The sequence below is a fragment of the Cicer arietinum genome, chromosome 1, assembly GCF_000331145.2.
Source record: "Cicer arietinum cultivar CDC Frontier isolate Library 1 chromosome 1, Cicar.CDCFrontier_v2.0, whole genome shotgun sequence".
NCBI lineage: Eukaryota > Viridiplantae > Streptophyta > Magnoliopsida > Fabales > Fabaceae > Cicer > Cicer arietinum.
In genome coordinates this window covers 43778346-43790137 of record NC_021160.2, presented here as the reverse complement: position 1 = coordinate 43790137, position 11792 = coordinate 43778346, and the positions used below count along the sequence as shown (strand labels likewise).

The 11792-nt window shown below is 27.3% G+C and overlaps 1 protein-coding gene and 1 long non-coding RNA gene across 2 annotated transcripts in view; one reads left to right on the top strand and one right to left on the bottom strand.

Moving 5' to 3' along the window:
* The window catches only part of LOC101510967 (ribokinase), a 4120-nt gene extending 2500 nt beyond the window's left edge, over positions 1-1620 (bottom strand). Inside the window, exons 1-2 of the mRNA XM_073365014.1 lie at positions 832-1620; positions 1-108 (exon numbers count right to left, since the gene is read on the bottom strand). Coding sequence (XP_073221115.1) covers positions 1-108; positions 832-1473 — 750 coding nt within the window. The 5' untranslated portion in view covers positions 1474-1620. The remainder of the gene's footprint in view (positions 109-831) is intronic.
* Positions 1621-7450: 5830 nt separating this feature from the next.
* Positions 7451-9639, top strand: LOC105851379 (uncharacterized). Its single transcript, XR_001143118.3, has 2 exons — positions 7451-7779; positions 8657-9639. It is a non-coding gene; the product is annotated as an uncharacterized lncRNA (long non-coding RNA).
* Positions 9640-11792: the final 2153 nt, after the last annotated feature.

Sequence of the window (11792 nt, the reverse complement as noted above, 5' to 3'; positions counted from 1 at the left end):
ACTTTCATTAGGACTAAAAATATCAACATAATCCAGTAATTCTTGTGGAATTGGTGCATCCATTCCCCCAGCATCAAATATTACGGGAACACCAGCATTCCTTGCAGCCTGTATATGCACAAAACAAGAGCATAGAACATTTTGACTAATTAATAATTTCATGGATGGAACATATAATTCACATGAAACATATCATATGTTCACAAGTACAAAATGCATAGTAGACGAAGCTCTTCATTTGAGAGTATCAAAACTAATTTTACTTCTGCCAAACATAACTTTTTTAGTATAAAAATACACGTCTTTTACTACGTTCATACTAAGACTTACAACAAGGTGAAAATTGATTGTAAATGAGTTGATTAAAATTTCGGAGAAAATTCCATGGAAAGTGATTTATATTTGAGGTTAAAGATCAATTGAGAGGCAAAAATTCAAATCCCAACTTCAACTCTAAGAGGCAAAATAAATTTTATACTTTTATTCGAATACACTCAAACATATCAAAATCAATTATATACTTCAATCAATTTTGCCTCCTCCAAACTTACACTCAACCTAAATTATTTTTGAAAAAACCTCTAATATAAATCACTTCAACTATTGTAACATATTCATATCTCCAAAATCAATTCTATCCAAAATAACTTTTCCTAGACTCACTCAAACACAAATTCCATGTCAAAACTAGCTGTTACAATTATCAACAAAAAAAAAGGTATACTTATATCCCACTATCCAACACGATTACATTCAATTAATTATCAAATTATTATCAGTGTCGAAGTGTTAGTTGTCCATATCCGTGTTTCATAGATGTAAAGTACAAACCTTTGCCACTTGAATGTTAACAAAATCAGGAATCTCCCTCTGCAACAAAACAATGCCAGCATTCGAAACAAGCTCCAAATGCTGACGTGGCAAACTCTGAGGCCAAAAACTCATATTAGCACCACCAACAATAACAATAGAATTCTGTCCATCAGACTGAAGCATAACAACAGCATGACCTGTCGGAGCAGACGGCACAACGGTCAGATAATCAAGCCGAACACCGCCGTCACGGAGAGCATCAGCAACGAGGTTTCCATGAGCATCACTCCCAATCTGACCAACAAAATAAGTCGGATGCGACAGCTTAGCACCGCAGCAAGCTTGATTAGCACCTTTCCCGCCGGCTAAAGTTTGGCCGCTTTTTGCGGAAACGGTTTCGCCTTCTTTAGGGAGTCTGTCGATGTCAACATAGATGTCCGCATTGACGGACCCTACGACGACGACTGGTGGTGGGGTGTGTGAAGATGAGTTTAAAGTGAAACGCAGGGTTTGGAGGTATTTTTTGTCGTTTTGATTGTTTGTGTTGGGGAAACGGAGGAATTGAATTGGGGTTCGTAAAGTGGTGAAAGTATTTGGGTTTGATTGATTTGTTTGGAGCCAATGGTTTGGTGGTGAAACTGAAAACGCTGTTTGAGTCATCGTTACACTTCCAATTTCGATCTTGCCACTGCTATACGGTGGTCGTGACTTTGTTGAACCAATTGTAATTTTAATTTTTTAATTTAATTTTGTTTGTTGAATTTTTTATACCATTATTCAATAATTTTATTTGATCTAACTTTGGTTTGCATATCGAAGAATTCAACTTGTTCCACGTTGGAGAAGTCTATCTCATTTGGGTTGAATTGATTTTTCTATTTAATGTTTTATGGTTTGCTATTATTATTTATTTATGAAAATTAGGATTATCTATTAGTTTTATGAATGAATATTTTAGTAAAAAGTTCATTGATAATGAAGTTGTGAATACAATCAGGAATAACATAAAAATTTGGCCAATAGATAACTATTCTAAGTCATGTGCTACTTTATTCACGTCTCTACTCACATGAGACACTATGCAATTGTTTAAAGAAGACAAGATATCCCTACATTCCTTGATAACCATGCCAAATTATGAAATGTTTGTCTAGTTAGAGTAAAAAGCTTCTATCACAACAACCTTTGCATCAGTCTCTAACTCCACTTGTTGAAGATTACTGTTTTGCACCACCTTGATAGGACACAACACATCATAAGGATTGTCTATGGTGTGTCCCTAATTACAACTTTGTAGCTAATAATCTCTCGTTTGATTCTCCCATACCTTGTCGTTTCTAGCTGACCAAATACTCCACATTATTTATCTGAGTGAGGTCACATTATTTATCTGAGTTAGGTTGGGTCAAATTTTATGGTTCAATAAGCTTCCTTAATTAATGTTGTAGTGGCCACACTTTCTTGCTGAATTAATTAATGTTTGTCCTCAGCATATCATCATGATCACAACTTCAATTTAAAATTAATTCCAATCCACATTTTCTAAACATGTCGAATCAATTTTGTGTATGAAATTGTTTTTAGTTATCATTACCATAAAATTAAATATACATTTGTATATGTGCAACTCAATAGTAAAAAATTAATTGGAGTACTTTATAGAACGAAGTTCAAACTATCTAGAAAAATTTCTGGGTTATAAAATGGCGATTAACATATCTTTCATTATTATTATTTTTCTTTTCCTCGATTTTTTTTCATTTAAAAAGATCAAAATGGACACACTGATGATGTGTAGCTTTCTTTTTGTTGTAACAGACTAATGCACTACGAAATTTTAAAAAATTTAAAAATATACTACGAAACATATTCTCAAATTACTTAAATTTAATACTAACATCTTCTCAAAAGAGTAGTCATTTATGTACTTCTCCGGCGAGTCTTTTCTTTATTAGGCTTAAGACTTAAGGACTCTTATAGGTTTATTATTAATAAAAAATCAATTAAACCATATTTATTGATAATCATACTTGTGGCATATACAATGATAGACGTACAAGCGCATGGGTAAAAGATCAAGTATTTGTTGCTACACTCAGTTATATATAATTGTAGGACTAACATTAACTAATCGTAGTTAAAAAGTGTCCTGAACTATAAACTATTGTGACAAACAATTTACCATAGTTAGAAGACCACTTTGTTGATTCTAGAGGCAAACCTAATTCAGTGTCTTGCAGATTTTTACTTACAAATATTGACTTCTAGTAAAAGATTTTAAGAATCACTAAAAATCATTTTTCTTGAAATAAATTAGTGTTAGTTTCAAATTCAATTATAATAGCACGACAGACACTAATATACGACTATAATATTAATCAAATCACATAAATTAAGAAAGTTGATAGTAATAATAAATTTATATAAATTAATTAGGGTTAAATTAATAATAAAAAAAGAATTAATGCAATTGAAAATTCAAAGATGTTCTTATAAAAAAAGACAAAATTTTGGTAAAATAATTTTATATTTAAGAACAAAGATAATTTGATTACATTCAAATTCAATTAATTTATTTTCTCAAAGTATTACATATACCAACATGTCAATATCAGAATATGATACGAAGTTCAGTGACAATATATTTGATTCATAACTTATTATTACCTATATTCCTTTTCAAATGTTGTTTAAATATTATTTACATAAATCAATCATAATATTAAATTTTGTTACTTTTGATAAATAATTCTATCTTTTTCCTATACTACCCTTAACTATTAATTATAAATAATTTTGCTAATTTAATTATATGGTTATAATCATATATTAAAATTTTCAAATTTCAGTTATAGTTTTGCAGTTCATTACATTCTTTTTTTTTATTAATATAAAATTATTATCCTCATTCCTTTGAATATAAAATTACAAATACTATAATATTAAATTATATGAATAAATTTGCTTACAGGTTTTTACTAGTATATAGATAAAAATTGATATTGTTAGATTAAAAATTATATTTTAGATTCAAATCTAGAGGTTGTGTGAGTTATTTTCAGACGTATTTACTATATCTTTTAAGATTTAAAAAAATGCGTTATATGAATTTCATCCTATATTTAAAATTTAATATTATATATAAAAGTATTTTGCAATTGATACAAATTAAAATCTATTATCAACATAGTTTTAATTTAAAGCTTTTTGGTTAATTTTTGTTATATTGAGACTTATTAACTAATGAAATTGAAAATACTTTTTACCCAATATTAGAGTGATAGTCAAAGTTAGTCTTCCCTCTAAATAAAGTACTCTTACCATAACACACCCATCCAATACAAAACTAGAAAGAAAATGAAAAAGGTCCATTAGTTGTTTTAAATGCTATTAATTGTATTTACATATTTAAAAAAAAAGTGTATTTTACTTAAAGAAATGACTGGTATGAATTCTCTCCCACTATCCAAATTTAACATTAGCATCTAGAGACAAATTCATGAAGTATTTTATTTTTAAAAGAGTAGAGAAACTTTATTTATCCTGTAGCCATATGATATATCAATTGAACTACTTTTCTCTTTATTAAATTTTGATAATTTTGTTAAATAATTTTATCATTTTCCTATATTACCCTTAACCATTTATTATATCAACATATTTAATTCTCTTTTGACAATAACTACGCATATATGATTTTTTTTTTTTAAATTAATGCAATTTAAAATTTAAAAACAAAAGGGAGGAAATAACACTACTGAAAACTAAAGAGACTCTATTTATCTAGTGATGCAGGGCTAGTAGTTCGGCCTCAAGTTTAGTATAGTAAAGGCAATTCTTTATTTAGTCGATCAAAGTTTACTACTCATATAAGATTCCAATCACGCCGGTGCTCAAACACTCCCTTTTAGATAAGGTACAACTCTTCCCTCGAAAATGTTAAAGTATATCAAATATTTTTTTTTTATTTATTGAATAATTATTATATTTTTATTTTTTAGGAAAGTAACCATATTGTCCTATATTGAAAGAAAAAAAATTTAATATAAAATTTTTTATTGAGTTGTTAAATTTTTTTCTTCATTTGGTCGCTACTTAAGATGGAATCATTAGTTAATTTTCAAAAGTAAAATATTTTATTATTTTTTTCTAAGGTGTAGCAGTTTGATACAAAATTTTTTAAAAATTAATATTTAAATAAAAATTCCTAATAAGTTGAATAGACATGACTATTCTATTTTTCTACACTTAGTTTTAAAGCCAACTATGAAGGATTCAAATTCTCTTCCACGCCTTTGAATCCATATGATCCTCCGTCCAATGTATCAGACACTACAAAACAAGTCACATCGCCATAATTTTTTTAGTGTAAATTTTCTTAAAATTGTTTTTAATTTAACAAATGTATGAACATGTCGTGCTCCATATACATGGACATAGATAGAGACAAAACAATTTTAGTACAAATTAGATACAGTTGCGAGAAAATTACAAGATTTTTCATAATATATAAAGAGTGTCGAATTCTTGTGAAAAATATTTAAAATTATAGTATTATACCATGCAATTTATATAGTTAAAAATATAAAGTAATTACGAGTAAATCTAACAAAGTAGAAATAATTAAGAGCAAAATTAATGATGTATAAAAAATTAGATAATTAACTGCATATATAAAATAATTAATTGAAATGCAGAGATTTAAGAATGATCGTCTAAATGATACACATATTAAAATTGAAATAGATATTAAGGATAAAACGTGCACTATATCATCTATTCAATCATAATTTTAAATATGATTCGAATAATACTGACAAATCTACTCAATTTCTATAATTTTTAATTTTTTTTTACAAATTTAATTATTTATTAACATATTTTTTATTTATTTTATAATTTAAAATAAAATGAAAAAAATAGGGGTATAAGGTGGCATCCCTAAGTTTCGACCTATTAGTTGCAAATTATTTTACTTGACATAATTGCATAGATCGCATCTCGAAGATGTTGCTTAATGAAAATTTAAAAAGTAATAGTATTTTAATATATTAATTTTAAAAGGAGATAGTTTAATTTTTTAAAATAGGGATATATAAGAAGAAAAAATTCCTTAATTTATAACTATTTTAAAGTGACAAGTTTGGACTTGAGAATAATATAATTTTTATTCATTATATAAGTAAATTTAAAATTTTAAAAATATAGCAAAATAATAATTATTTATATCAAGTGATTAAATTGAATGGAATCTTTTTTTCTGAAATAGAATTACTGAATATTTAGAAGAAAGGAAAAAAACTATAAATGTACATAGATTACAATAATTATATTAATTTACTACATTAATACACACTTTGCAATGAAACTTACCGGTTAAAAGTCTGAGTTGCAGGTGATATGTTACATTATACACTATTGACAGTCTGAAAGCATTAATACTCTATGCAATCTGACTCACCACATGCAACCCATATATGATCGTTGGATTTTATGTATGTTTCCTCGAATGGCATTCACCACTTTAGAATCAAAAAAATATAAATTACAAAAACAAAGGCAGATCGAAGTACAAATACTATTAAAACAAATTTTTTAAAAATACTAAAAGACATAAATGGCATTAAGTAAAACACTCTCTCCAAATTACTTTTTCATTTTTCAAGCAAAAATTCATTAATTACTTTTGAAAAGTGAAATTGCTATTTTTCCATATTACTTTTTCATTTCCATCAATGCATACGAATACATCTTGAAAGCAAAGTATCCTTGGTTTTACTTCCAAATTACAGTTGAAAAAAAAGAGTAGTAATAATGACATTATATCTTAAGTTATAGTTCAATTATTAAATTATAATATTTTTAAATTGAGTGTTATTTTTTGAGTTCGAATCATAATCTCTAAATTGTGTGAATTTTTTATAAAAGTATTTACAGTCTTTTTTAAAATAAAAAATAATAATGATATTTTATGAATATCATCTCATATTTTAAATTTGATATTATATATACAATTATTTTACTATGGATACAGTTATTTGATATCATATTGTAAAGTACAAACCTTTACACTTGAACGTTAACAAAATCAGGGATCTCCGTCTGCAAAAAAGCTAAAAATAAGTTTTCATTTTATACAATAATTAACAATTCAAAAACATTTAAATTGTCTTTTTTACGTTATTATCATCATTTATAAACAACACGGTTTTTAAGTTTGATTTATAGAAAGACAATTTTTCTAATTCAAAAAATTCAACGCAACTTGAATTAGATCATATACATTGAATTGATATCTCACAATTTTGTCTTTTTTTTTTTATTGTTTTGATTTTTCTTAAGATACACATTTATGTAAATTTATAAAGTATCTTGAAAGTCTTGGATAAAATATATTTTAAAAATTAAAATTATTGAAGATTTCAGCTTCTAATAGCGACACAAATGGTCTCAATCAAATCTATGTTTAGGCAAACGCTTTCAGATGCATCATTGGAATTTAGAAAGTGATGGGTTTGGTCCCCACGGTCATCACGTGAATATGACTCACACCTATTTGTACTTTTATAAAGTAATAAATAATTAATTAAAAGTTTAAAACTCAACTACTTCTTAAATAATCAATATAGAATTTTTATACTGAAAAGAGCAGAGAAACTTTTATTTGTCCTATAGCCATTTCAATTCAATTGAACTACACTTCTCTTTATTTAAACTCTTGAGACACCTCATAAAAAAGCAACATCTGAATTTGTTTCTCTTCTTCTCTAGCTACATTATAACCATTGATGTTATTCTTCATCTTTCTGCTACTTAACACTGAGATAAGAAAAATGGGTGTAGGTGGAATAGCCAGCACCGGGGGAGGGAATAAGGAGTACCGAGGAAAGTTCACTCATTTTGTTTTATGATCATGCTTGGCAGCTTCAATGGGTGGTTTAATCTTCGGCTACCATGGAGTTTCAGGTATTATAAGCATCACTTTATTTGGTATATGATATGTAACTTGTTATGTAAATCAAAATAATGTGTTATGTAACTTTTAGTTGATTTCTTTTTCTGACTCTAATATGCACTTAATTACATATAATTCTTTATGATTTCAGCTTTTATAATGTTCATTGCAATTACCTTCCCCTTTGTTGTATCTTGTTTCTTTTGGTCATGACTCGATTTCAAAGTATTGTTGTATCACTTGTGTTTCTATACACATCTGAAAAATATGATTAGCAGGTGCTGTAAATATTTTTCAAAACTCTGCATTTTTTAAACATGTTATATACCATTTTTTGGGCTTCACTTCCGTGTGCCACACTATTGAGTTTTAAGGTGTGTATTGGTACAATGGATGTTATTCTATTTCTTGGCAACTATATAATGATTATTTCTTGGTAAAATTATGTGTTTTGCTTTTCTGAGAGTTAAATTATGTGTTTTGAAATACTTATCTCTATTTAAATGTAGCATAGATGCCCTTAGGCAGACATGACACTTTGGATGCTGAGGATCCCCTAACCAAAATCCTAAGGTTTTTCATTAGTTGTTGTTCAATCTTTTTTTTTTCATATGAAAGGTGTAGTATACCTTTATTAAGTAGTGATTATAATGTGTAACTGATCTGTTATTTTATTTTTCTTTCCTTGCTTTTTGATTATGTGTTCATGATGCCAAGTCCTCACAATATATGCTTTAAGTATATTTGTGTTATTTGTTTATATTTGCATTTTTAGTGATATTAATCTTTACTATGTTACTAATACATTTTAAATGATGTTTTTGTTATCTGTGTTTTGTAATTGCATATAATCCTTCTTACTCTGCCCATATCTTTTTCTCGTTCCAGAATCAGAATGTTGTTGTCATCTGCAGAATATCCCATGATGTCGGAACCACCTGTGGGAATATTTCCAACCATGTTATTCAAGAATCCTGACTACAGCTACTTCCACCGACCTCCGCTGTGGCTTATTTACATCTTCATTTTCATCGTCGTGGTGGTAGTTGCAGCAGTGCTGGGTTGGGCAATACTTCCGCTATTCTTAGAATGGTGGAATGCAACATTGATTAAAGAGGATGTCAACAATGGTTTCTAACTACTCATTACATTTGGTATACTCTTCGCCAATGTATTGAACTTCTTCTTTATGAAAGCCATTCTAATAGACCACAAGCAGCAAAGGAACAGCTTCAAAAAATTTGTACAATGTCGATGAAGAGTTCAACGATCTTGTGGCAGCGAGTATAGCTTCAACGAGAGTTGAACAGCCTTTGAGAAAATTGCGGGAAAGGAAGCATAGAGCACAAGTTTCTTGTGGCACAATGTTTCTTAACCATGCTCTGCCATATGAAGTTTGGATTGTTCATATTCTTTGCCGCTTGTGACTATGACAATCTTTGTATACTTCATACTGCCAGAAACTAAAGGAATTGCTATTGATGAGAAGGGCAGTGTTTGGAGATCTCACTGGTTTGGATTTGTAGAAAATAATGATGTTGAGATGGACCAGCAACTGATTAGTCTAGATTTTAGTTTATTTTATTTTGTTAAGAAATTAGTTCTCTTTTTATTTTCTATTGTTGTACAAACATGACACAACACAGCAAGCAAAATGCACTAAGTAGAACCATAGAACTCAGCAATTAAAAAAGGAGAACATTCATGGTGAGAAGTTTTTCTATTCATGACAATTGTGTCTAAAATATTAAAATTAACTATATGTTGTAGTCTATTGATCAAGATCATCACTCAGGATCATAATTTTTCAGTTCATGAATATGAAAAGTAGGAAACAAATTAATATATAGTACATTATACATTTGAGCACATCTCAACCGACTAGATCAACTCTTTCAGCATTGTCATCATGTAGTCCCCTTAATGTTATCTCACTAATGGGGGAAATTGCGAAACAAATATTAGTAATACTTCTTTAAAATTCTCGACTGATACAATAAAATTAGTAATTGCGAAACAAATATTAGTAATACTTCTTTAAAATTCTCGACTGATACAATACTTATGTTTAATATAAATATTCTTTCACATTTTTTTTTTACAAGTGTTTAATATTTTCTTCTTCTTCTTTTCTAAAGGGGATTAAATATTCAATATATTTTTGTTTCTCAATTTGAAATAAATATACTAATTAATTATTTTTAATAAAAAACTATTGTTTCAAACATTTATTATTATTAAACAAACTTTTATATATTTTTGTCAAAATCTGAACAAATTTGCATCAAATATCAAACTTTGTAGCTCATAATCTCTCGATTGATTCTCCCATAACTTGTCGTTTCTAGCTGACCAAATACTCCACATTATTTAACTAGTTAGGTTGGGTCAAAATGTATGGTCGGTAAGCTTCCTTAATTAATGTTGCAGTGGCCACACTTCCTTGCTGAATTAATTAATGTCTGTCCTCTGCATATCATCATGATCATAACTTCAATTCTGACTATGAAGTTATTTTTAGTTATTGTTACCATAAAATTAAATATGCATTTATTCGTGTACATTTATTCGTGAGCTGTCAACTAAATCGTAAAAATTTGATTGGAGCATTTTATAGAACATAGTTCAATCTATCCATTAAAATATTTTAAAGTTATAAAATTTATGTTTATGTATTTTTATAAATTATATATATATATATATATATTATTAATTTAAAAAATTAAAATTTTTTTAAATTATTTAAGGAAATCGTATTTGTAAACGTCAATTTTTTTAAAGAATTTTTCATTTGTAAAAGTGACTTGTAAAAAAAGAAAAATATTTTGAGATATAATTTAAAAAAGAGAATAGTTTGATAAATATTTTTAGAATATAAGTTATTAGAAGAAGAAAAAAAACTATAATATATTATTCGTGAATTAAAACGTTTAGGAAAAATATCTATAAAGCTCGAATATCTAATATTAATGTCACAACGGTACAATAGATATATATATTTTAAAATTTTAAATACAAAGTAGACTATGTTAACAAATTATTTATTTAAAATTAATATTAATATATATATGTAAAATAGTTATAAACAAGGAGTCATTGGTCATTATTGGTTAATATATAACTATAATAATCAAACTCTTCATAATATAATTTAATTTTAATCCATAAATTGGAATACCGACCAAAATTTATACAAACAATATCAACAAAAATTTAAAAAACTAAAAATAAGTTTTCATTTTATACAATAATCAACAATTCAAAAACATTTTAAATTGTCTCTTTTATGTTGTTATCATCATTTATAAACAACATGGTTTTTAAGTTTGATTTATTTGAAAGACAATTTTTCTAATTCAAAAAATCCAAGCAACTTGAATTAGATCATGTACATTGAATTGATATTTCACAACTTTGTCTTTTTTTGTTATTGTTTTGATTTTTCTTAAGATACACATTTATGTATATTTATAAAGTATCATGAAAGTCTGATAAAATATATTTTAAAAATTAAAATTATTGAAGATTTCAGCTTCTAATAGCCACACAAATGGTCTCAATCAAATCAGGCAAACGCTTTCAGATGCATCATTAGAATTTAGAAAGATAATGGGTTAGGTCCCCACGGTTATCACGTGAATCTGACTCGCACCTATTTGTGCTTTTAGAAAGTAATAAGATTTGTAATAAATATTTAATTAAAGGTTTAAAACTCAACCGGCCGCTTTTTAAGTAGTATTTGAATGAAGAAAACACATATAAAACTAATAATTGTGCGGCACTAGGTGAAATCAATTAATATTTTATTAATAAATGAATCATTTATCGTAAAACGGATGAATTACAAAACAATCACCTAATATTTTATTAATTTTTTAATTCTCTTCCTCTCAAACTTAGTGCTGCACCTCCCTTTCTTTTTTTTAATAATAAGTGAACATTGTCCAGTGTCATTTTACTCCATTTTTATATTTCTGACACTAAGACAAGTGACAAATATCAAATCCATTTTACTCCATTTACA